The following is a 26,485-nucleotide window of genomic DNA, read 5'->3' as shown; positions in this document are numbered from 1 at the left end:
AGTGCATGGCAAAAATGGTATTAGAACAGAGTAGACTTGAAATTTAGCATATCCTGCTGTCATCTCGTGCCTATAGAAAAATTAGAATGGGTCATAGAATGAATAAGGAGGACTCACTACGTTTTGGTCACACTTTTATAAGTACAGCATGGTGTTCAAACTTTTACTGTGGGGGGGGGGGAGAATTTAAAAGATCCAAAATTGAGAAAAGAACAGATTGTTGGTTATGATCCTTAAGTTGATTCATAAGATAGTGACCTTTTAGTAGATAAAACAGGGTCCGATATTGACAATTCTATATGTCAACCTAACATTAAAGAGAAACCAGAGGAGTCAGCCTATGGAAGATGGAAAGGTAAGCTCCTAGGAGCCATTATCACCGAAGATTAAAGGACTTTATCTTAAAAGTATTATAGATTCAGGGGCGCCTGGGTGGCCCAGTCAGTTGAGCTCCAGACTTCCTGTCAGGTGTTCGTGAGCTCGAGCCCCCCCGTTGGGCTCTGTGCTAACAAACAGCTCAGAGCCTGGAGACTGCTTCGGATTCTGGGTCTCCCTCTCTCTCTCCTCCTCCTCTGCTCATGCTCTCTCTCTCTCTCAAAAATAAATAAATGTTAAAAAAATTTTAAGTATTATACAATTCATACTTAATATCTCAACCTCAGCATTTCCGGTTTGGTTTAATACCAATAATAATATTGTCATCCCTCCTCACCGCCTCCTTTTTTATACTATTAGCTACGTTAATCTTCCAAGTCTATTCTTTTTTTTTTTTTTTTTTTTTTTTTAATCTATTCCTGGATTAGGCTTGCTGCTTTACCCAGGCTACGCGCTGATATAAATGCTGAGCTTTCACTCCCCGCATAAAAAGGTTTTCCTGCCAGTGGCAAGTTCTGAGAGCTTTACTCCGCCCCGGCCCCCCCCCCCTCCCCCACCAGCCCATCCTTCCCGCAGCGATAGCCTCCTGCACTGGCAAAATCTGCACTTTGCTTTCCCATCATCCTCTTGTCTCTGAGGGCAGGAAAGAGTCCCTTCCTCCGAATCCCATCTTTTTGCTGCGGAGGTGGGGCGGGGACCCCACTCTCCCACCTTAGGGTAGGGGTGATGGTGTTGAGGGTGAGTGATCAGGGCCCGTTCACCAGGCAGGTTTATACACTCAAATGACACGTGGGCGACCCGAGGAAATCCGACAGCCAATCAGGACGCAAGCGTGGTACCGCAAGCATCTTTGGTCCGGGACAGTAAATGCCCAGCCCGACCCGGAGGAGAGGCTCAACAGGACCCGGGGTCAAACTTTCAGAGCGCTCGCCCCGCCCATCCGTGGACCGCTTTTACAGCGGTGCGAGCGCGACCCCGTTTCTGCTCGGGCGTCGCTGATTGGAGACGAGGGCGGGGAAGGCGGTGGGCGCAGCCAATCCGGGCCGCCCTTCGCCGCTCTCCTCCCTGCCCCTCCTCTTTCCAGTGGAGTTAGTCTTCCGCAGGCGGCGTCTCCGGCTGGTGTCTGCTTGCGCTCTCCCCGGGGTCAGCCTCGGGTGAGCCGGTGCAGTCGAGGCTGGGGACGCCGGCGCGCAGGCCATGGCCTCCCCCGGGCTGCCGCAGCCCCCGGCCGAGGTCTCGCCCTGGCCTCTGCGCCTGCTGCACGCGCCTCCCGGGCTGCTGCGGCTGGACTCCATCGGCGGCGCGCTGCTGCTGCTGCTCGGCCTCGCGGCGCTCCTCGGCTGGAGCTGGCTGTGGCGGCACCGGGCGCGGGGCATCCCCCCCGGACCCACGCCCTGGCCCGTGGTGGGCAATTTCGGCTTCGTGCTGCTGCCACCGTTCCTCCGACGGAAGAGCTGGCTGCAGCGCCGGGCGAGGGCCGCAGGAGTGGAGCCCTCGGCCCTGGGCCCGCAGTTGTACCTGGCCGACCTGGCCCGCGTATACGGCAACGTCTTCAGCTTTTTCATCGGCCACTACCTGGTGGTGGTCCTCAGCGACTTCCAAAGCGTGCGCGAGGCGCTGGTGCAACAGGCCGAGATCTTCAGCGACCGCCCGCGGGTGCCGCTCGTCTCCCTCGTAACCAAGGAGAAGGGTGAGCCGCTTCTCGGCCGCCGGAGCCTTGAGGGTCGCGGGCCGTGTGAACGCGCGATGCGGCGCATGGGGCGCCAGGTGCACCGGACTGTGGTTCCTGTGCCCTTTGCAGCCGCGCGCACCCAGCCCGGCTCACCGCAGGCAGCCCCAAAGTAGGAGGGTGGCGGCAACGCCTCCTTTTCCTGGTGCCTTTAAGATCGTATCGAGCTGTGATGGATGAGGGACTCGTTCTTATTCCAAGATAAGAAGTGGGAAACCCACTGGAAAGTTGAGGAAGGGAAATGGGGATGGGGGCGCGGGTGGAGACGTGTGAAAGCCAGGCTCTATCTTTCCTGTCTGTCCTTTCCAGAACAAGGCCTCATTCTCAAGGCTGTGTCCCCAGGGGGAAACTTTGGCTGTGTTAGATGGAGGCAGGGATATTCATTACACCTTCTGTGTTCTGAATGAAAGCGTTTAAGAAGATAGTTCCCCATAAGATAGAAAGTCCAGAAAACGTGTTAGGAGCCTATTGGCAAACCTAGTTTACTGGGTTTGTAACCTCTGTGATTTCTGCTTATGGAAGTCCAAGTTGGGCAGTTTTGATGGTTGGGAAACATACTATCCACATTTACTCTCTCCTAACCCAGTCCTCCCACCTCCTTTGTTTATCAGTCTTACCCTTTGTCTTACTGGCTGGCATAGGTCCCAGACTTTTTTGTCTGAGTTCATATGTTAATTTAATTGCCTTTCATCAGTCTTTCCTTCTGGAAGCTTTTTGTCACTCCCTCTCCAAGTTAGCTCCCTTTTGGAACCAGTTTCTTTGCACAAGTACTTTTTTCACTGCCCTTAGCAAAACTGGGGCTACAGAATTTTGCAATCTTGGGCCTGGAAGCGGGTCTTTACCACGAAACTGACATCTAGGAGAATGTGGACTGCGACATAAAAAGATTCAGGCTTCTAAGAGTCTGATTAAGCCAGAGTTTTCCCTCAGGATTTTAATGAATAGCAGTGATGATCATAATATTTTAAATGTCCCACTGAAGAACATGTCACAGTTCGTAAGCCACCGTCTCCACACCGTCACACATGCTGCTGCTTCTACCTAGAATTCTCTTCCAGCCTCATGGCTGCCTGGAAAACTCCTGTTTTCTCTTCTTTTCTTTTCTCTCTTTTTAAACACATCGTGGTGAAATACACATAACATAAAATTTGCCATCTTAACCATTTTTAAGTTCAGTGACATTAGGTCATTCACATTGTTATGAAACCATTACCACTATCTCCAGAATACTTTTCATCTTGCAAAACTGAAACTGTACCATTAAACAAACTTTAAAAAAAAAACCTCCTTGAGGCAGGCACCTGGATGGCTCAGTTCGTAGAGCATGTGACTCTTGATCCTGGGGTTGTAGGTTTGAGCCCCACGTTGGGTGTAGAGAGTACTTAAAATTTAAAATTTAAAATTTAAAACAAAAAATAGAAAAAACCCTCCTTCCTCTTTCTAGCCCCTGGCAACCACTGTTCTATTTTCCGACTCTATGGATGTGACTATTCTAGGTACTTGATATGATTGGTATCATCTAATATTTATTCTTTTGTAACTGACACTTTCACTTAGCCCCATGTTTTAAGCTTTTTCAATGTTGTAGCATGTGTGAGAATTGCTTGCCTTTTTAAGTCTGAATACTATTCAGTGGAATGTATATAACACATTTTGTTTATCCCCTGATGGATGCTTGGATACTTCTGCCATTTCACTATTATGAAAAATGCTGCTATGAACACGGTACATATACAAATATCCATTCAAGTCCTTCCTTTCAATTCTTCTGAGTAGTTACCCAGAGGTGGAATTGCTTGATAATATGGCAATTCTGTATTTCATTTTTTGAGTAACTACCCTACTGTTTTCCACAGTGTCTGCACCATTTTACATTCCCACCAGCAATGAACAAGGTTCCAATCTTCCCACATCATCTTTGCTATTTTCTGTTTCTCAAACCTGCTTAAATGTCACCTCTTTGAGAATGTGTTCCCCAACATACCTCTCTACCAGGGAGAGGGGAGCTACCCTTTCTCTATGACACCACTGTTTGGGCTGAAACCCCTCCCCCTCCCACCCCCTGCCAGGTCAGTCAGCAGGTCTTGTCAATTCTGCAGAGACAGTTCTGTATCCATCCACTTGTTTCCATCTCCATTGTCAGCACCTTCATGCCAGGTACCATCATTTTCATTTGATACTTGAAGCCACTTCCCTAGCCTGCTTGCTTCTACTCCAGTTTTATTTTATTTTATTTTATTTTATTTATTTAATTTTTTTAATGTTTATTTATTTTGAGAGAGAGAGAGCGTGTGTGTGTGTGTGTGTGTGTGTGAGTGTGTGTGTGTGTGTGTGTGTGTGTGTGTGTGAGCAGGGAAGGGACAGAGTAAGGGAGACACAGAATCCGAAGCAGGCTCCAGGGTCTGAGCTGCCAGCACAGAGCCTGACATGAAGCTCGAACCCACGAACCGCATGATCATGACCTGAGCCAAAGTCAGACGTTTAACTGACTGAGCCACCCAGGTGTCCCATCGAGTTTTTTATCTACACATCAGCCAAAGGGATCTCTTTTAAAAACCAAGAATCACAGGTGCCTGGGTGGCTCAGATGTTGAGCTTCTGACTTCATCTTAGATCATGATCTCAGGGTTCAAGGGCTTAAGCCCCACGTTGGGCTATGGGCTGGCAGTGCAGAGCCTGCTTGGGATTCTCTTTCTCTTCCTCTCTCTCTGCCACTCCCCCATTTGCACTCTCTATCTCTCCTCTCTCTCACTCTGAAAATAAATAAATAAACTTAAAAAAACAAAAAACAAAAAACAAAAAAAACCATGAATCAAACCATGTTGCTCCCCAGCTGAAACCAGTTGCCTCCAACTCCATCCTGGACCTACTGTGCCTGGAAGAATCTGGGCCCTGCCTGCCTTTCTCACTTTCTCTCTCTCTCCATTCTGCCTTGACTCATACATTTCAACCTGCTCTAGAAAAATTAAGCAGATTCCTGGCAAGCTTGTGACTGCCTCAGTCTACTGGGTTTATTGTCCTTGGGCCTAGAATAACTTTTCATATGACTGACTCCTTATCCTCTCTCAGGCTAATTGTCACCTTTCAGTCCTATTTTAGACACTGCTCAATATCACAACTTATTTTATCTCTTTCATATTTCACTCATTAAACACTTTGAAAATATTTAGCCTATTACCAGCCCCACCTACCAATGGAATATAAACTCTGTGAGGGCAAAGGTTTGGTTCATGTTGTTACCCACTGTATCCCCACTGGTTGGCACAGAATAGGTAATCAAAAAATGAATGAATCTATGCATACAAACATCTGTTGATGCACGTAACACATTATACTGTAATTTTCTTGCATGTCTGTCTTTTCCTCTAGATATTTTTAAGGTGTGAATTAGATTTTCTTCTTTGAGGTCCTTCTTGGTGGATATATGGTTTGCTCAAAAATCTGTAATAAGGCATTTTCTTTTTTATTTTGAGGGAGAGAGAGTGTGAGTGCACGTGTGCATGAGCATGTGTATGTGGGGGAGGGGCAGAATGAGGGGGAGGGAAAAAATCTTAAGCAGTCTCCATGCTCAGCATGGATCTTGACTTGGGATCAATCTCAGGACCTTGAGATCATGACCTGAGCCAACGCTTCACTAACTGAGCCACCTCGCTGCCCCTATAATAAGATAGTTTCTAAGTATTAGTTGAATCACAGCTTATTATTAGATCTTTATGTAGGAAAGGCCTGGGAGCCTGGGGTAACTGGGTGTTTCAGCATCTCAATCAAAGCATTCATTCTCCCAAGAGACAGTTATGGTTCTTTAGGTGATGCTGGGTATTGTAATGGGTGTGTGTTGGGCAGTGTGCTGTGAGCTGAGAAAAGTTGCTGTGGTGGAGGCAGTTGACAAGAGAAGGTAAAGGAAGAACCATAGGTCGCAAAGGAGATGCTTGTGGGGCTAACTTAGAGTAGAGAACAGGTCATCTGAATAGGAAAATGGAGACAGCTGAGGAATTTTTTTAATGGAAATTGTTCAAAGGTGAAGAATAAAAGGGGAGAATGTGAGTTTATTTCAAGATGCCCATCAAAGGATGAGGGACCAGACAAATTCTGAGTAGATGTCACAAATCGAGAAATGGATAGCCTGAAGTTATCAGCCTGAAGGAGAGGCCATGAGAGCTAGAGGCTGAGCAGCTCAGCACTACTTGAGGAGTGTTCACGCTGTTTGGCTACTGTTTCCAATGGCAGAATTAGAAAATGTGAAATTGTCTAGAAGAGAAATGTGTATAGGAGAAAGAGAAACAGTATTAGGAATTAGAGGTCAATAGCATTATTAAATATTTAGTACAAGATATTTTTAGGGTCACCTGGGTGGTTCAGTCAGTTGAGTATCCAACTCATGGTGGTAAGATCAAGCCCTGGGTCTGGCTCTGCACTGGCCGTGGAGCCTGCTTGGGATTCCCTTTTCCTCTCCCTCTGCCCTTCCTCCACTCACACATTTGCACACACATGCTCTCTCCCTCAAAAAATTAAAAAAATAATTTAAAAGATTTTTAAAGAACATTGGTGCTAAAGTTGGTGAGACTAGCAGAGAAAGGAATGTTTTATAAACAGTGATGTGCAGAGACAGGCTGGAAATACTTAACACATTGCCAAAAAGTTCTAGAATGTGGGGAAGTTATTATATTTGAATTTTTCAAAATATGCTTGGGCAAGGTGATGTTCTTTTTAAGCCAATAAAAACTCTAGTAAGCTAGATATGCCATAAAGGTATTTTACATTAGCTATGCCCATCATTCTCATCAGTCTACCTGATTCTTTCCTGAGCAGGAATACAAAATAAAGCTACAAAGTCAGAGTCAAGGCTACCAAAAGTGCTTTACCCTAAGTGTGGTCTATTTCTTCTAAAAGGTTTGTGTACATCACATTTTTATTATAAAATATTTCAAATATAAAGTTCAGAGAGCATATAAATTTCTTTATCTACCATTCAGATTTGCTTCACATTCATAAACAATACATAGTTTTATTTGGTATGTTTTTTAAAAACTTATATATGTCATATATTTAAAGTACCATTTCTATTCCAGCTGTTATTAGTTGATTTATCTATTTCTCTGTTGATAGAAATTAGATCTTTTTTTTTTTTTTTTAAATTTTAGAGACAGCATGAGCAGGGGCAAGGAGCAGAGGAGAGAAAAAGAATCCTAAGCAGGCCCCATGCTTGGCTCAGAGTCCAAATCAGGGCTTGAACCCATGACCCTGGGATCATGGCCTGAGCTGAAATTGAGAGTCTGACGCTCAGCTGACTGAGCCACCCAGGCGCCCCAGAAATTACATTATTTCTAATTTTAAGAGATTGCTAGAAACTTGGAGCAAGAGTGAAAGCAAATTGCAGAGCCATAAAAAAATGGAACATAAAAGGAAATTTGGAAGAAATTTAAGAGCAGAGTATAGATCAGTCAGTACTGACTACTTTAAAGGGGAGCAAGATGCAAAATGAAATTAGGAGATGAAGATAGAAAATGAAAGTTCATCTGGGGAATTTAAAAATGAATGAGGGGGCGCCTGGGTGGCTCAGTCGGTTAAGCGTCCGACTTCAGCTCAGGTCACGATCTCGCGGTCCGTGAGTTCGAGCCCCGTGTCGGGCTCTGGGCTGATGGCTCAGAGCCTGGAGTCTGCTTCCGATTCTGTGTCTCCCTCTCTCTCTGCCCCTCCCCCGTTCATGCTCTGTCTCTCTCTGTCTCAAAAATAAATAAATGTTAAAAAAAATTTTTTTAAAAAAATGAATGAGTAGGGGAGCCTGGGTGGCTGGGTTGGTCGGTTGAATGTCTGACTCTTGATTTTGGCTTGGGTCATGGCCTCAGGGTCGTCTGCTCTGGGCGTGGAGCCTACTTAAGATTCTTTCTCTCCCTCTCCCTCTGTCCCTTCCCTGCTTGTGTGCGTTGTCTCTCTTTCTCAAAACTAAACTAAAATAAGAAAAACAGGATAACCAAATCTTGTAGTAAGTGCAGTAAAATAGGTATTTGAAATAGTTATGTACTCGTAGCAAGAGGGCCTGAATTCCCAGTAAAAGGAACACTTCTATGACTCCGTGGAAGGAAAGGGCAAATGTAATCACTGGGTAGATAGCACCTTCTCTATGTCAGGAGGAAGAAAACTTATATGTGATGGATGTAAATTGCATCAAATTTAATGTATTTAAGTACTTTTACTTTATTATTGTAAAACATGTGGAAGAGAAAAAAAAAAGAATTCCTTTCAATTCTTTACAAAAAGAATTGAAAGCCATTTGAGATCATTGTTATTCTGAGATAGCCATTATTGGTATTTTTATGTACTGCCTTTGTCTTTAGCCCTACTAAAGAATGAATGGGTCAACCAGGCAATTAGAGAAGAAATTTATAAAAAATATGGAAACAAATGAAGATGAAAGTACAATAATCCAAATGCTTTGGGATGCAGCGAAGGCAGTCCTGAGAGGAAAATACATTGCAATCCAGGCCTATCTCAAGAAACAAGAAAAATCCCAAATACAAAATCTAACAGCACACCTAAAGGAAATAGAAGCAGAACACAAAGACACCCCAAACCCAGCAGAAGAGGAGAAATAATAAAGATCAGAGCAGAAATAAACAATATAGAATCTAAAAAAGACTGTAGAGCAGATCAATGAAACCAAGAGTTGTTTTTTTGAAAAAATAAACAAAATTGATAAACCTCTAGCCAGGCTTGTCAAAAAGAAAAGGGAGATGACCCAAATAAAATCATGAATGAAAATGGAATTATTACAACCAACCCCTCAGAAATACAAGCAATTATCAGGGAATACTATGAAAAATTATATGCCAACAAATTGGACAACCTGGAAGAAATGGGCAAATTGCTAAGCACCCACACACTTCCAAAACTCAAACAGGAAGAGATAGAAAACTTGAACAGACCCAAAACCAGTGAAGAAATTGAATCAGTTATCAAAAATCTTCAACAAAGAAGAGTCCAGGACCAGATGGCTTCCCTGGGGAATTCTACCAGACATTTAAAGCAGAGATAATACCTATCCTTCTCAAGCTGTTCCAAAAAATAGAAAGGGAAGGAAGACTTCCAGACTCATTCTATGAAGCCAGTATTACTTTGATTCCTAAACCAGACAGAGACCCAGCAAAAAAAGAGAACTACAGGCCAATATCCCTGATGAATATGGATGCAAAAATTCTCAATAAGATACTAGCAAATCGAATTCAACAGCATATAAAAAGAATTATTCACCATGATCAAGTGGGATTCATTCCTGAGCTGCAGGGTTGGTTCAACATTAGCAAATCAATGTGATACATCACATTAATAAAAGAAAAGATAAGAACCATATGATCCTGTCAATCGATGCAGAAAAAGCATTTGACTAAATTCAGCATCCTTTCTTAATAAAAACCCTCAAGAAAGTCGGGATAGAAGGGACATATTTAAACATCATAAAAGCCATTTATGAAAAGCCCACAGCTAATATCATCCTCAATGGGGAAATACTGAGAGCTTTCCCCCTGAGATCAGGAACACGACAGGGATGTCCACTCTCACCGCTGTTGTTTAACATAGTGTTGGAAGTGTTAGCATCAGCAAACAGACAACAAAAGGAAATCAAAGGCATCAAAATTGGCAAAGATGAAGTCAAGGTTTCACTTTTTGCAGATGGCATGATACTATACGTGGAAAACTCAATAGACTCCACCAAAAGTCTGCTAGAACTGATACATGAATTTAGCAAAGTTGCAGGATACAAAATCAACATACAGAAATCAGTTGCATTCTTATACACTAATAATGAAGCAACAGAAAGACAAAGAAACTGATCCCACTCACAATTGTACCAAGAAGCATAAAATACCTAGGAGTAAACCTGACCAAAGATGTAAAAGATCTGTATGCTGGAAACTATAGAAAGCTTATGAAGGAAATTGAAGAAGATACAAAGAAATGGAAAAACATTCCATGCTCATGGATTGGAAGAATAAATATTGTTAAAATTTCAATAATACCCAAAGCTACCTACACATTCAATGCAATCCCAATCAAAATTGCACCAGCATTCTTCTCGAAGCTAGAACATAATCCTAAAATTTGAATGGAACCACAAAAGACCCCGAAGAGCCAAAGTAATTTTGAAGAAGACGACCAAAGCGGGAGGCATCACAATCCCAGACTTTAGCCTCTACTACAAAGCTGTAATCATCAGGACAGCATGGTATAGGCACAAAAACAGACACATAGACCAATGGAATAGAATAGAAACCCCAGAATTAGACCCACAAAAGTGTGGCCAACTCATCTTTGACAAAGCAGGAAAGAACATCCAATGGAAAAAAGACAGTCTCTTTAACAAATGGGCTGGGAGAACTGGACAGCAACATGCAGAAGGATGAAACTAGACCACTTTCTTACAACATTCACGAAAATAAACTAAAAATGGATAAAGGACCTGAATGTGAGACAGGAAACCATCAAAACCCTAGAGGAGAAAGCAGGAAAAAACCTCTCTGACCTCAGCCGCAGCAATTTCTTACTTGACACATCCCCAAAGGCAAGGGAATTAAAAGCAAAAATGTGCATGCATTTTTAAACAGTGTATTTGCTTCTTTAAAATGAAATTGTATTCACACCCTTTAAAATTGTTTTCAGAATTGTTTAAAATTGTTTTTGTCAATTTTCTGAACATGTTTCTGCATTATTAATTATTCTCCTGCAAAGATCCTAAGAGCTGTACAACATTCCTTTGTGAGAATCTATCACAGTTGGTTTAGCTTATGCTGTGTTTGGTTTGAAGTGGATTTTTGTTTCAACTGTGTGGCACCTGTTCCTCTGTAGAAGACTCCCTTTTGAGGAGCTCTTCGTCCTCGCCACTCACTTGTACTCACTAACTGTGGTTGGAACGTGAGATGCCATGTCTTTATATGAATTCCCTTCTCTGACAGCAGTGATTAGGCAAGGATTAGAACCCTGATCAAAGGTGACTTGATCAGAATATCTTACCTCTGTACCAGTGGCTAGTTTGTAGGCTGGGCACCGAACTTAAGAATTTATGTTCATGGCATGGTCTGGAAACCTCAAGTCACAAAATAAACTTAAGGTGTTCCAAATTGGTATCACCAGGGGATACCTGACTGAAGCATTTGAATCCTCCCCCAGCATTTTTTTTAAGTGAGATCTGAAGAATAGAGGCCTTTTCTCTCTGGTGGGGAAAATGGGAGATTAGGCATCTGAAGATAGCTCCTGATGCTTGGAAAAGCTAGTTTGCAATGGGAAAAAGTGAAGTCAGGCAGAAAGCATTTGAAAATAGGTGCAGTGAGAAAGAGATGTGTGGCATTTAGTCTTCTCTGAGGTGATGACCCCTAGCTCTTCCTGGTTTGTTTTGTTTGTTTGCTTGTTTGTTTGTTTGTTTGTTTGTTTTTGGTTGCGCAGCCTAATCGGCCTCTTTGCCAAACCTACTTAAGGATATATTTTTGTCATTCCCACCCAAGAGTCCTGATTTTTGCTTTGGAGGCATTTTTATTTTTTAGTGTTATTATCCTCCTTGAAGTGAAGTCTTTGTACACATCCACAGATACCATTGCTTTTCAGGGCTAAGAATGGAGATGTTAACAACTGTAGGATGTGCCTGAACCTCTTTCAGACGCTCCTAGGACCATAAGCCATTCTGGCTCCAAAACATGAGTGTTTTGTAAAGTTCAAAGCCTTGGGCCATTAATTCTGTCCATGCCTCTCATTCTAGCATTCTCAGGCAGTCTCTTTGGTCACCTCTTTTGTCTTGCACTTCACTCCTGTCAACCTGTTGTCACATATCCCAGTCTTCAAACATTAGCCTCTTCTGAGAAGGTTCTCTCCATTTCCTTGCCTTATCTAAACCTGATTTCCCTCTAAAGATAATTTAGCCCTTCTTCACTTGTTGGGCTGAACACTGGGTGTTATATGTAAGTGATGAATCACTGCAATCTACTCCTAAAGCCAAGACTACACTGTATGTTAGCTAACTTGAGAAAGAAAAAAAATAAATAATTTAGCCCTTCTTGAAACAGCCTCTTTAACTTTGCTCAAGTTGTTTTTCGAAAATGTACCTTCATACACATCTTTAATTTTCTTAATTTTTTTAAAATTTATTTTTGAGAGAGAGAGTGCGCATGTGTGCACATGAGCTGGGGAGGGGCAGAGAGAGAGGGAGACAGAGCATCTGAAGCAGGCTCTGCGCTGACAAGCAGAGAACCTGATTCGGGACTCAAACTCACAAACCGTGAGATCATGACCGGAGCTGAAGTCAGATGCTTAACCGACTGAGCCACCCAGGCACCCCTATTCACATCTTGATTTACAAATGCAGCATCAGTTCAGGTGTCCTTTCTTCTAAGAAGTGCTGCCTTTCCTCAGCTGACACAGCACTCCTTCCTTTGTCTACACTGCAACTTCAGTACACCTCTAACATACAACATTGAATCAGTGCATCCCAACAATGCAACATTCAATACAGTCCAACATAAAACATTCAATACTGTACATTCCAACTATGCAGCCAAAGTACAATCCAACATACAGCATTCAATACAATCTAACATACAACAGTACATTGGATTGTTGGTTAAGTTCCCATAACGACTAACATCTTAAAAAGAGAGACGATGGCTCTTTTAAATCAATATGCCCTAAGTAACTTGTATATAGGGGACTCTGAATAAATTTTGGAAAAGCTGATAGTAAAGGGGTGTTTTACTAGATAAAATATTTCTAAAATATATATGTGTAGTTTAAAAGATGGTGAGTAGATCACAAAGACTGAGAACCTAATAACAGAAAAATAAAGTTCCTTAAGAAATAGAGCAAAGCAGAGATGTCGTATGTTATATCTTAAATTAGACGACAGTTAAAATTAGTATCAAATCCTGAAATTAGAGTGAAAGACTGGATCTTTCTAAGGAAAAAGAAGGGGGCCTAACAATGCTTAGCCTCTGAATGCTGAAAGCAGCAAGAGTTGGCCATGGCTAAATGCAGGAAGAGTGACTAAGCTGTGGTTGCCTAGGAAATAGTTTACGGGGCTTTATTAAAGGGAGTATTCTAGTTTCAGGAATGGTTAAGACATTTCCACTTCTTTTTTGTCTTGATAATCACAGACCAAACCAGAGGGACTTTTTAAAATTTAATTTGTTTTTTAAATTTACATCCAAATTAGTTAGCATATAGTACAACAATGATTTCAGGAGTAGATTCCTTAATGCCCCATATCCAATTAGCCCATCAACCCTCCCTCAACCTCTCCAGTAACCCTTTGTTCTCCAAATTTAAGAGTCTTATGTTTTGTCCCCCTCCCTGTTTTTATATTATTTTTGCTTCCCTTCCCTTGTGTTCATCTGTTCTGTGTCTTAAAGTCCTCATATGAGTGAAGTCATAGATATTTGTCTTTCTCTGACTAATTTCACTTAGCATAATACCCTCCAGTTTTATCCACATAGTTGCAAATGGCAAGATTTCATTCTTTTTGATTGCCGAGTAATACTCCATTGTATATATATACCACATCTTCTTGTCCACTCATCCATCAATGGACATTTGGGCTCTTTCCATACTTTAGCTATTGTTAATAGTGCTGCTATAAACACTGGGGAGCATGTGTCCCTTCAAAACAGCACATCTGTATCCTTTGGGTAAATACCTAGTAGTACAATTGCTGGGTCAGGGGGTAGTTCTGTTTTTAATATTTTGAGGAATCTCCATACTGTTTTCCAGAGTGGCTGCACCAGTTTGCATTCCCACCAGCAGTACAAAGAGATCCTCTTTCTCCACATCCTCACCAACATCTGTTGTTGCCTGAGTTGTTAATGTTAGCCATTCTGACAGGTGTGAGGTGGTATGTCATTGTGGCTTTGATTTGTATTTCCCTGATGATGAGTGATGTTGAGAATTTTTTCATGTGTTGGTTTGCCATCTCAAACCAGAGGGACTTTTAACAGAAGCACACACTCCACCCAGGATGAAATGGATCTACAATGTTCTGTGTCACAACATTGGAAGACAAAAAGTAGACATCGGATTGGCAAATGACTTCATAGAGTGGAGGATGACCATCCCTAATTGGTCTACACTGGGGGCAGGTACTAGTGGAGTGTGAGACAGTTTATCCTGCAGAACCCCAGAAAGTCTCAGGAATTGGAGATACCAGTGGTAACAGGAGATGGGTATGAGCCAGTGGGCTGGAACAGTGATTGTTTGAAATGCATACAAAATATAGTTAGACTGTCCCTTTTCACCATACCCACCCCTTCAAAAAACAGAAAGTAGGGGCGCCTGGGTGGCGCAGTCGGTTAAGCGTCCGACTTCAGCCAGGTCACGATCTCGCGGTCCATGAGTTCGAGCCCCGCGTCAGGCTCTGGGCTGATGGCTCGGAGCCTGGAGCCTGTTTCCGATTCTGTGTCTCCCTCTCTCTCTTCCCCTCCCCCGTTCATGCTCTGTCTCTCTCTGTCCCAAAAATAAATAAAAAACGTTGAAAAAAAAAATTAAAAAAAAAAACAAAACAGAAAGTAGGTGCCAAAAAACAGAAAGTAGGTGCCCTGAACAATCTTGGGTTTAAATGACTTCTTGGCCAGGGATGCAAAGTGGGTGGAGTGAGGGCAGAGATCTATGATCTTGCATCACACAAGATGAAAAGTTGCTGTGGACAGAAGACTCTTGAAGAGCTTCCCTTTGAGTGTGAGATTGAGTTTGACAAGGAACACCCAACAAACCTGGCCACTAGCAAAAGAAAATAAGGAAAATTGTCTGTCTTGGCCTGGACTCTGGCAGAGAAGGTGTTCTCTGCTACTTCCAATCCCTGTTGCAAGTACCCTGCCATTTTAGTACAAAAGCAGCCATAGACTATATGTGAATGAATTATAGTGGCTCGTTAACTCCTGTGTTCTAGTAGCCTTTATTTATAAACCCTGAAATTTGAATTTCATATTTTTTTCATATATCATGAAATGGTGTTTTGTTTTTTTCCCCAACCATTTAAAAATGCAAAAATTCATCTTTGCTGACTGGCCATATAAAAAGAGACAGCAGGCTGGATTTGACCTGTGGGCTAAAGCTTGCTGATCATTATTCTGGACTTTAAGTAACTGTATTAAAAATTTAAGGGTGAGTATTCACTTTGTTTCTCTAATGCAAAAGAAGGCAAGAAAGGAAGGAGAAAAAAGAATAGATACAGCCAGGTAAAGTTCAAAATAATGTATTAGAAATAAATTCATAATTATATTAAGTATAAATGAACTAAATTGGCTAAAGGATAGATTGCTAGAATGGATTTTTTAAAAATTAAAATGTAATTTTAATTTTTTTTAACAGTTATTCATTTTTGAGAGACAGAATGTGAGCAGGAAAGGGGCAGAGAGAGAGGGAGACACAGAATCCAAAGCTCCAGGCTCTGAGCTGTCAGCAAAGAGCCCAACGTGGGGCTTGAACTCATGAACTGCAAGATCATGACCCGAGCCGAAGTTGGACGCTCAACTGACTGAGCCACCCAGGTGTCCCCAAATGTATGTTATTTTAAAAGAGACATACCCTCCCTCCAAAAAGAGAAATACCCCAAACATAAGTGTACGTTAAAATTCAAAGTGAAAGAAAGGAAAATGTTATACCAAGATAATACTTTAAAAAGAAAAGCTGTTGGGATACCTGGGTGGCTCAGTCGGTTAAGCATCTGACTTCAGCTCAGGTCATGATCTCGAGGTTCGTGAGTTCGAGCCCTGCCTCGGGCTCTGTGCTGACAGTTCAGAGCTTGGAGCCTGCTTCAGATTCTGTGTCTCCCTCTCTCTCTGCCCCTCCCCCACTCACACTCTGTCTCTCAAAAATAAATAAACATTAAAAAAATATTTTTAAAAGAAAATATATACTTTGACAATATATACTTTAAGTCAAACTTTATTATTAAGAATTAGTGAATTACATGATGAGAAAAGGAAGAGGAAGATATAATAATTTGGAACTTGCATATACCTAACAGTGTTCTCTAGCATATATAGGTATCTGACAGCAAAGATAAGTTAACAGATATAAGCAGCTACATTGCAAAATTCTATAGCAAAACTTACAGAACTGCAAAGAGAAATCAATAAATGTACCATTATAGCAAAATATTTTAACATAAGCATTTGAATAACAGAGAGAGCAGGAAGATCAAATTTGCTAAGGATACAAAGTTTGATTTTATACCTTTGTACAAATGTACCATTTGATTCCAATGGTTATCAGGTTTTTTTGTATTGGACATATAGAGAACCCTGTACCCCACAATTGAGTCTATAAAAATTCTCTGAATTTATTTGGAAATTGTATTAAAATAGATCACATACTAGGCTAAAAAGCAAGCCTCATTAACGTCAAAAATCAGTAGAAGACAAATTAATTTAGGTGGCAAAAAATCATAATAGAAAAAAATTTTAACTTAAGATTATAATGAAAATACTTGCAAACAGTACTTGTGGACTGCAGCTAATGCGGTACCCAAAGGCAAATGTAGCTCCCTAAGTTATGTATTAGGGTAAAAGTCTGAAAAGTAATAAGTTAGATGGCCAACTTTATGTATCTGGAAAAGAATAAAAGCATAAACTCAAAAGAAAAAAGAAGGAACATAATTTTACACAAATTCTTCCAGAGAGAAAGAATATGCCCTGGATTAGTTTAGAAGGCCAGTATATCCAGACAAGTACGTTATGAGAAAAAAGAAATTTATTGGCCATTTCATTTCTGAATATGAATTTAAGAAAACATACAAGAAACCAAATCCATCGATTAAAAAAAAACATAAAAACACTGTATAACCAAAATTGGATTTATTTTTTATTGCAAGCAGTTTCAATTATCAGAAGGAAGACAGTTTCAAATCTATAAATTAAATGCAATTCCAATGAAAACCTCAAAGTTTTTTTTAATAGAGTTTGACAAGCTGACTCTAAAGTTTTATAAAAGAGTGAAGAGCCAAGAATAATTTAAAAAGCAATGTTGAAAGAGAATAAGGAGGGGGGACTTCCCTATTAGATGTTAAGACTCACTGTGAAGTCTATTTCTGTCTTATAAAGTAACAGTAATTAAGACAATGTGCTCTAAGCACTTTGGAGAGTAATTTGGCAAATCTAGTCATATTGACAAAGTACGTGTTTTATGACTTACCAAACCACTCTTAGCAATGTCTTCAAAATTCTGAGGAAGTAGAAAAGGTAGAATAAACACATTTTCTAAAAAAATCTTTCGAAATTTGCTGCCCATGCATTTTTGCTTTAGCAAAAGAAGGGAAGGAAACAAGAAAGAGGAAGAAGTAGAATCCTGGAAATGGGTTCAGCACAGGAGAATCTAAAATAATTCCTTAATGATGCCCCACAGAGGTCATCACACACCTGAATAGAAGGCCTAGAAGCAGCAGATTTGAGCAGATGTGTGGCAGAGTCCAAGGATAAAAGCAGAGCTGATAAATCGCCTGATTCATTTGACCACACAGATGTTTACATTGAGAGGCATTTTGTAAAGGTATTAAATATTGTGATAAGATTTAACCACAGAGAAAGGTCTGTATTTCATCCTCAGCTGGGTTCACAGCATCCCGGTCCCTGGCACTGACTCAATATTCAGAAATATTTGTTAAATAAGTGATACTCAAAGATAGCAGAAATGAAGTAGATTAAAAATGGCAAAGAAGGAGAACCAGCTGGAACAATAAAGGGCACCATGGAAAATAAAAGGGTGAAAGAGGGGACAGGAAATAAGGAATATTTGAAAACAAATTGATACATCTGGGAACAATTCTGTTGGGTTTGATGGTGGGAGATGTATAACATAAGTGAGAATCAAATGAGGTATAGTTGTGGACGACTTTTGAGTTCAGATGTTTTTAAATTAGGGCTGTTGCTGACAACAGACATTTTAGATTACCTGCCAGCTATTCGGTTGCAAACTGATGGTGAATGTTGTAGTCCAGTGGGACTGTTGATTTATTTGGCTAATATTTGACAAGCTCCTCCTGTATACTCAGAATGATACCAGATGCTGGGATTTTAATAGTCAGCACAATCAGGTATTGTCCCTGCCTCCTTCTATTCAGAATCTTTAGAATATGGGTATATCCAGCCTGAAATTTTTTTTTTAATATTTGTTTAGTTTTGAGAGAGACAGACAGGGTACAAGTGGGGGAGACAGAATCTGAAGCAGGCTCCAGGCTCTGAGCTGTCAGCACAGAGCCCCATGCAGGGATTGAGCCCACAAACTACGAGATCATGACCTGAGCCAGATGCTTAACCGACTAAGCCACCCAGACGCCCCCAGCCTGAAATATTTTTTAAGCCTGGATTTACTCTTATGAAACATAAGATTCAGAAATTTATGCTAAAGAAAGAGGAACCCTTTTGCACTGCTGATAAGAATGCCAACTGGTGCAGCCACTCTGGAAAACAGTATGGAGGTTCCTCAAAATATTAAAAATAGAACTACCCTGTGACCCAAGAATTGCACTACTAGGTATTTATCTAAAGGTACAGGAGTGCTGATTCGAAGGGGCACATGCACCCCAATGTTTATAGCGGTGCTATTGACAATAGCAAAGTATGGAAAGAGCCCAGATGTCCATCGACTGATGAATGGATAAAAAAAGATGTGGTTTATGTATACAATGGAATATTACTAAGTGATCAAAAAGAACGAAATCTTGCCATTTGCAGCAATGTGGATGGAACTAGAAGGTATTATGCTAAGCGAAATAAGTCAGAGAAAAACAAATATATGACTTCACTCATGTGGAATTTAAGATACAAAACAGATGAACATAAAGGAAGGGAAACAAAAATAAGTTAAAAACAGGGAGGGAGACAAACCATAAGAGACTCTTAAATACAGAAAACAAAACCGAGGAGTGCTGGAGGGATTTGGGGTAGGGGGATGGGCTAAATGGGCAAAGGGGCATTAAGGGGGACATTTGTTGAGATGAGCACTGGGTGTTACATGTAAGTGGTGAATCACTATATTCTATTCCTGAAATAATTATCACACTATATGTTATATAACTTGGATGTAAATTAAATAATAATGAATGAATAAATAAAATACGTAGAACAAACTGCTGGGGGGGTAGGTGGGGGGATGGGTTAAATGGGTGATGGCCATTAAGGAGGGCACTTGCTGGGATGAGCACTGGGTGTTGTATGTAAGTGATAAATCACTGAGTTCTACTCCTGAAACCAATACTACGCTATATGTTAACTAACTTGAATTTAAATAAATTAAAAAAAAATTTAAGACTAGAATAAATAAAAAGAAATTTACACTAACTCTAAAAATTGAAATTCATTGCTTTTCATTTCACTGGGGGTTCCTATCTATAAGCTATATTGTATAGGATTTTTATTATTAGAAACATATGCTATCTTGATAATTTCGCTAATCATTCTTCTTGGCTGGCGATCTCTACCTGTATGTAGATGAACTTTGCACACGTGACTTGACAAATACAGGACACACTTCATTGTAAGTCCTTTTAAGTGTTATCAGGCATCGCTCTCTCTTACATTTTCTTGGTGTCCTTTTGCAGGGATTGTATTTGCACATTATGGTCCAGTCTGGAGACAACAGAGGAAGTTCTCTCATTCAACTCTTCGTCATTTTGGCTTGGGAAAACTTAGCTTGGAACCCAAGATTATTGAGGAGTTTAAATATATAAAAGAGGAAATGCAGAAGCATGGAGAAGACCCCTTCAACCCTTTCCCCATTCTCAACAATGCTGTCTCTAACATCATTTGCTCCCTGTGCTTTGGCCAGCGTTTTGATTATACCAATAGTGAGTTTAAGAAAATGCTCAATCTTATGTCACGAGCGTTAGAAATCTGTCTCAACACCCAGCTCCTCCTGGTCAACATATGCTCCTGGCTTTATTATCTTCCCTTTGGACCATTTAAAGAATTAAGACAGATTGAAAAGGATATTACCACTTTCCTTAAAAAAATCATCAAAGACCATCGAGAGTCTCTGGATGTGGAGAATCCTCAGGATTTCATAGACATGTACCTTCTCCACGTGGACGAGGAGAGAAAAAATAATAGCAATAGTAGCTTTAATGAAGATTATTTATTTTATATCATTGGGGATCTCTTCATTGCTGGAACTGATACCACAACTAACTCCTTGCTTTGGTGCCTTCTTTATATGTCACTGAACCCCGACATACAAGGTAATTAACAGATGTCTCCTTTATTCAGGCAAAGCCAGGCTATTTAATTTTTTTTTCATGTTTGTTTATTTTTGAGAGACAGAGAGGGAGCAGAGGAGGGGCAGAGAGAGAGGAAGAGAGAACCCGAAGCGGGCTCCAGGCTCTGAGCTGTCAGCACGGAACCTGACACGGGGCTCAAACTCATGACCCAAGAGATCATGACCTGAGCCAAAGTCGGATGCTTAACTGACTGAGCCACCCAGGCTCCCCAAAGCCAGACTATTTAAATCAGTATCAGCAACTTTGGTGATGCTGTAGCTTCTAGCTCTGAGCAATGTCTTCAGGCTGGGAAACAAAATGGAAATCCTTGAACCTCATAGGGAGTTGGTAAGGTATTAACAGAAAAACTCCCAGTGGGACTAATGTCATACTTGCTTGCCCCTGCTTTAAATCTCTACAGGTCTGATTCTGTGTGAAATATATAGAGAGGAAGAATTTTAGAGAAGAAGGACAATTCAGAGCTGAAGGGAATCATAATGATTGTCTGAACCCAGTCATCTTGTTTTGAAACTGGAGAACGAAGACCCAGAGAAGTTCTGTGACTTTCACAGAGTGTCTGGCAGTTCATAATGGAAAAATACAAAAGAGGACAGTATATATTACTTTTCTACTGCTTCTATAACAACCACAAACTTAGTGACTTAAATCAACACAAGTTTGTTATCTTAAACTTCTGGGTCTCATTGGGCTAAAATGAAGATGTTGGCAAGGCTGCCTTCCTTTCTGGAGACTCTAGAGGAGAATCCATTTCCAGCTGCCTTGGCTCCTGGCCCTGCTTGTCCATCTTCAGACCCAGCGATGTTGAAGCACTGTGATCATTTTCTTTTAGTCACATCTCCCTCTAACGTTAAACTCAACTGGGGAAAGTTCTCCAATTTTAAAACCCAAGTAATTAGTGCACACCCAGAAAATCCAGGGTAATCCTCCCTACTCAAGGCCCTTAATCTGATCACAGCCGTGAGGTCTTTTTTGCCACATAAAGGAGCATATTCATAGGTTCCAGGGGGTTAGGGTGTGGACATCTTTGAGGGGCCATTTTTTGTGTACTGTAAATGAGATTATGCCTTCTGCATTATTGTTCACTATTGAGTAACAAGTTATCCCAACATTTAGCATCTAAAAACAACCACCATTTTACTATCTTACATAGTTTCTGAGGATCAGGAATCCAGGAGCAGCTTAGCCTGGCTGGTCTGGCTTAGGATTCCTCATGAAGTTATAGTCAAGATGTTGGCTGAAGCTGCAGTCATCTGCAGGACTGACTGAGACTGAAGGATCCACTTCCAAGATGACTCATGCCCTTGACTATTGGCTGCAGGCCTCACCGCTTGGACTTTTCCACAAGGCTGCTTGACTTGGCAGCTGCCTTCCCCCAGAATGAGTGACCCAAGAGAGAACAAGTATCAAGACAGGAGCCACAGTGTTTTTTATAACCTAAGCTCAGAACTGACATGGTGTCACTTCTCCTTTACTCTGTTGGTCACACAGATCAACCTAGTACAGAGTGGAGGGGGACTGTACAAGGACGCGAACACCAAGGGGCAGGGATCACTGGGGGCCCTGTTGGGATAACTCACATTGTCACATACAAGCTTAGAGAGTCAAAACAAGTGTCCATATGAAAGAATGATTGAGAGTACTCCTGAATCCAGAATGCTTTCTCCTTTACCCTTCTATCTGTTCTGCTATCCTTCAAAGTCACAGGGTGGTACAGGGTCCCTGGGACTAACTGCCTCTACTTGGAATATATGACCAATGCTTTATGCTCTGAGGCTGAGTCAGGTCCAAACTGCCAACTTATCGCTTGTGTGTATGACACACATATGGGAAGTATGCATGAGAAGGCAGTCTCAACTCTTCTGGCTTATCTTATGGTTTATTCTTTGTTATTCTTTCCTTTTTTAATTCTTTTTAATAGAAAAGGTTCAGGAAGAAATTGAAAGGGTCATTGGTGCTGACAGAGTCCCTTCCCTCACTGACAAGGCCCAGATGCCCTACACAGAAGCCACCATCATGGAGGTGCAGAGGCTGACTGTGGTGGTGCCACTTGCCATTCCTCATATGACCTCAGAGAAAACAGGCAAGTCCAGTGTCTTTCTCCTTTGAATGCCCTTGAGGGAATCCCAGCCTTCCAGTCCAAAGAAGTTTAGGTGAGGGCGTGATGACCATTGCCCAGCTTGATTCTCCTGAGGGTGTAACATTGTATTGTGGATAATTAAATGTCCAGTGGATGCTTCAGCCCTCAGTTGTCCATTATTCACATCCTGGTATTCCAGCACAGCTTGTTTTATAAATAGCTCTCTAGACTTCAGAGCATGCACACTTACATTGTCAGACAAATTACGCTGCCATTTAAGATGGCTGTATTGGCAGAAAAAACTCCAGAATTAACAAAGGCACCTCTCAGTCTTCTTGGAGGTCAGAAGAGCTGGCCTAAAATGAAATTAAGCATTTTAACTGGGAATTATCCTACCTTACCTCTTAGAGTTCTACAACTGAAGCATAAATATTAAAGAATTAGAAGAGCCCATCTGATTCTAAAGGCACCTGTGTCAACTTCACACCTACATTGAAATGTGTCCATTTGTGGTCATGTCTTTGACATGTAAGCACTCAGACTTTATGTAAAATTCCTCAGAACAAGGAACTTCCCTCCTCTGGAGATAGCCCATGATGTAATGAGCTTAACTATGGTTATAAGACAGTTGTAAGAGGCAAGAACTTATAAATGACATTGGATCACTTCATGGTTTTTCTTGTGCTAGTTAGATGCACTGTGTGTGCAGTATCTTGGGTGTTGTTTAAGGTGCACATGAACTTGTCAGTGGTAAAAGCAGTGTTGACTTCCGTGTACAGTTGACCCTTGGACAACATGGATTTGAACTACAGTGGGTCCACTTACACATGGACTTTTCTCAATAAATGTATTGGGAAAAGTTTTAGAGTTTTGCAGTAGTTTGAAAAAATTCATGAATGAACTGCATAGCCTAGAAATATGGAAGAAATTAAGAAAAAGTTAGGTATATCTTGAATGCATAAAAAATATATATATACTAATTATTTTATCATTTACTACCATAAAATACAGTTGACTCATGAGGTTTGAACCGCATGGGTCCTTTTATAGGCCAGTTTTTTACAGTGCAATACTGTAAATGTATTTTATGATTTTTGTTTTAAAGCAAAGTTTTTATTTTTTAATTTTTTATTTTAAGGACTTTTATTTTTAAGTAATATCTCTACCCAATGTGAGATTCGAAGTCACAACCCTCAGATCAAGAGTCATATGCTCTACTGACTGAGTCAGACAGGCACCCCTCTCTTGTGATTTTTTTACTAACATTTTCTTTTTTCTAGCTTACTTTATTTATTATAAAAATACAGTAAATAATACAAAAATATTTGTTAATCACCTATGTTATTGGTAAGGCTTCAGTCAACGGTAGGCTATTATGAGTTAAGTTTTGGGGAATCAAAAGTTATATGCAGATTTTTACCTATGCAGGGGCTCAGTGCCCCTAACCCCCACATGGCTTAAGGGTCAACTATATTAGGAATTTGTAATTCTTTGGGAAGTTTACCTGGAATGTCCTATGATTTCTGTTTCAGTGTTTTCTCTTAATTACAATGTTTTAATGGTTTGATTTGATTCATTAACTCTGTGTCTATTAAAGCAGTTCCTGTGCCTCATCTCAGGCTGGGGTCCTGAGATGGTGTTGATAGCATCTTGTCCCAACCCTCAAGTACCTTAGTGTTTAGTCTCCACAAATTAAGTAGCTAGATATGTAACCGGATTTTTTTTTTTTTTTCAGATAGTGATGTTTACCGCGAACTATTGGTTGAATGACACTGGTTTTTTTTGTTTGTTTTAGTGCTCCAAGGATATACCATTCCTAAAGGCACAATGATATTACCCAACTTGTGGTCAGTACACAGAGACCCAGCCATTTGGGAGAAACCGGATGATTTCTACCCTAATCGATTTCTGGATGATCAGGGACAACTTATTAAAAAAGAAACATTTATTCCTTTTGGGATAGGTCAGTTAAACTTTTATTTTCTAAATGGCATAATTGAAGAGGGAAGACTAAAAGAATCTTTTATTATTTCATGCTAAAACTGTTTTAAAAACATTTCCATCTTGACAAGCAAACATAAGAGAAGAGGTAAATAATTGAGATTAAATGCAGCCCCCTGCATTTATTTCAGATTTTAAAAACAAAATGAAAGCAGTTGGTTTTAAATCCCGAGATATGACTAGAAATCTTCCTTTCTCAGCTGCCCAAGTGATTGTTTGAGTCCCAGGAAATTGTTAGAGTTAAGAGCAACTTGTGACCTTCTGCTGTGCTGGTGGCTGAGAGGCTGGGTTTGCTAATCTCACCAGTCCCTCTTTTAGAAACCTGTATGAGCACATGTAGGGTTCTGTCTATAGAAAGGAATGCTCCAAACATTGTCTTCTGACTCATTCTCTCTTTAATCTTCCAGTTAAGACCAAAGGAAAGCCATAAGAAGGTATGGAGGAGACAGGGTTGCCTAGATCTGTCTCTAGTTCCTGTCTCGAATAAGGATAAGTTTTCATGAGTAGGAGTTAAAATGTGAACTTAGTGTGTAGAAATTCGGACCAGCATATACTTTGGGAGGCCATGAGGTATATATGACCATTTTGTTTTAAAACTCTCCATATCTGCATTTAAAACACTTAATTGAGATATTTCATATACCATTGCCAATTGCCCTTCTTGAGATAGGAAACAGGGTGATGTTTATAGTGTCAACTTTCTTTTCTCATTTTTAGGGAAGCGCGTGTGTATGGGAGAACAGCTGGCAAAGATGGAATTATTTCTGATGTTTGTGAGCCTAATGCAGAGTTTCACATTTGCTTTACCAAAGGATTCTAAGAAGCCCATCCTGACTGGAAGATATGGTCTAACTTTAGCCCCACATCCATTTAATATAATCATTTCAAAGAGATAAAGAACGTGCCCAAGAAGAGGGTGTAAATACATCTCCTTCTGAGCAGATTCTTCCTCTGCAGTTGACAGCAGACCCAGCAACGCAGTGGGTCCGGGTCAGGCTCAGATGAGAGGGAGACCGGAAAGAGGGTGGAGCTTGATTCTTCAACAGGGTGTGTCTGTCATTTTAGTAATGTGCGTCTGTGACTTACGGAATGGGGACCAAAGTGCTGGATCAGGAAGAAGAGATCTGGAGTTTATGGAGTTTATTGGAGCTCCCACCAATGAACATTGCTTCTCATCTTTCAGTGCCTCAGTCATTCTGTGTGTAAAATGAGGTTAAGAAAATTCTCCTTCTCTATGTTTCAGCACTAAAGAAGGGCAAAGACCCCGTATCTTTTCTTTTCTGACCTCACCAAAACACTGTTAGTTTCTGGAGAACAAATTCAGAAGTAGAAGGAAGTTCTGCCCGTTTAAGACCTGTGACAACACGAAAGTAGTGTTCAGACTTGAATACTTTGTCAGAGAAGGATGTGGGTTTAGGCAATGATGAGTTAGAGCTTTTCTCTGAACAGATCTTATGTCAGTTTGGTGTAAGGGCTTGTTCTGTTACTGTTATCTTTTTTGTTTGCGATGTAGTTTTTACGTTTTGTAGACATGGACTCAAGTGCCCTTGTCCAGTGTGTAGCGGAAAGGTTATTGTTTGAATTTATATGTCTACCTTTTTTTTTAAGTTTATGTATTTTGAGAGAGAGAGGATGCGTTGCATGTGCTCGCGTGAGCGGGGGAGGGGCAGAGAGAGAAGAGAGAATCCCAAGCAGGCGTCAGTGTGCAGCCTGATCCCGTGAACCTCAAGATCACGACTTGAGCTGAAATCAAGAGTTGGGCGCCACCCAGTGCCCCGAACGTCTACCTTCTATTTCAACTTTAGAAACTGTGAGCCTGGCTGAAGAGGTGGCTTCAAGGCAGAGCTCCTTTCTGCTCAGCTACTTGCAGAGATGTAGCTCTGCCTTTTGACTTGAGCCCTGAATAGTGAGCTTGGGCATTTTGATACTGGGATTCATCAGGGAAAGATTCAAACTGTGCTGAACATCCCTTTTGTGTTCTCTCTTCCACTAGGCTTAATATGTCTCATCTTTGAGTACTCTCAAAGACAAAGAGTCATTCTTTTTTTTTTTTTAACTTTATT

At 40.9% G+C, this 26,485-nt stretch overlaps 1 protein-coding gene across 1 annotated transcript; it reads left to right on the top strand.

Moving 5' to 3' along the window:
- The first annotated feature begins 1,487 nt into the window (after positions 1–1,487).
- LOC102972563 (cytochrome P450 2U1) lies at positions 1,488–26,485 on the top strand. Its single transcript, XM_007080816.3, has 5 exons — positions 1,488–2,065; positions 19,670–20,305; positions 22,263–22,424; positions 24,217–24,384; positions 25,140–26,485. The coding sequence occupies exons 1-5, from the start codon at positions 1,573–1,575 to the stop codon at positions 25,316–25,318; spliced, it is 1,638 nt and encodes a 545-aa protein (XP_007080878.2). The 5' UTR covers positions 1,488–1,572; the 3' UTR covers positions 25,319–26,485.

Source organism: Panthera tigris, chromosome B1 (genome assembly GCF_018350195.1).
Source record: "Panthera tigris isolate Pti1 chromosome B1, P.tigris_Pti1_mat1.1, whole genome shotgun sequence".
In the NCBI taxonomy this organism is placed as follows: domain Eukaryota; kingdom Metazoa; phylum Chordata; class Mammalia; order Carnivora; family Felidae; genus Panthera; species Panthera tigris.
This window is presented reverse-complemented; position numbering and strand designations above follow the sequence as displayed.

Coding starts and splice junctions, on each gene's coding strand:
- LOC102972563 (XM_007080816.3), top strand. CDS start 1,573: ATGGCCTCCCCCGGGCTGCCGCAGCCCCCGGCCGAGGTCTCGCCCTGG. Junction 2,066..19,669: donor CCTCGTAACCAAGGAGAAGG/GTGAGCCGCTTC, acceptor GTCCTTTTGCAG/GGATTGTATTTGCACATTAT. Junction 22,425..24,216: donor TATGACCTCAGAGAAAACAG/GCAAGTCCAGTG, acceptor TGTTTGTTTTAG/TGCTCCAAGGATATACCATT.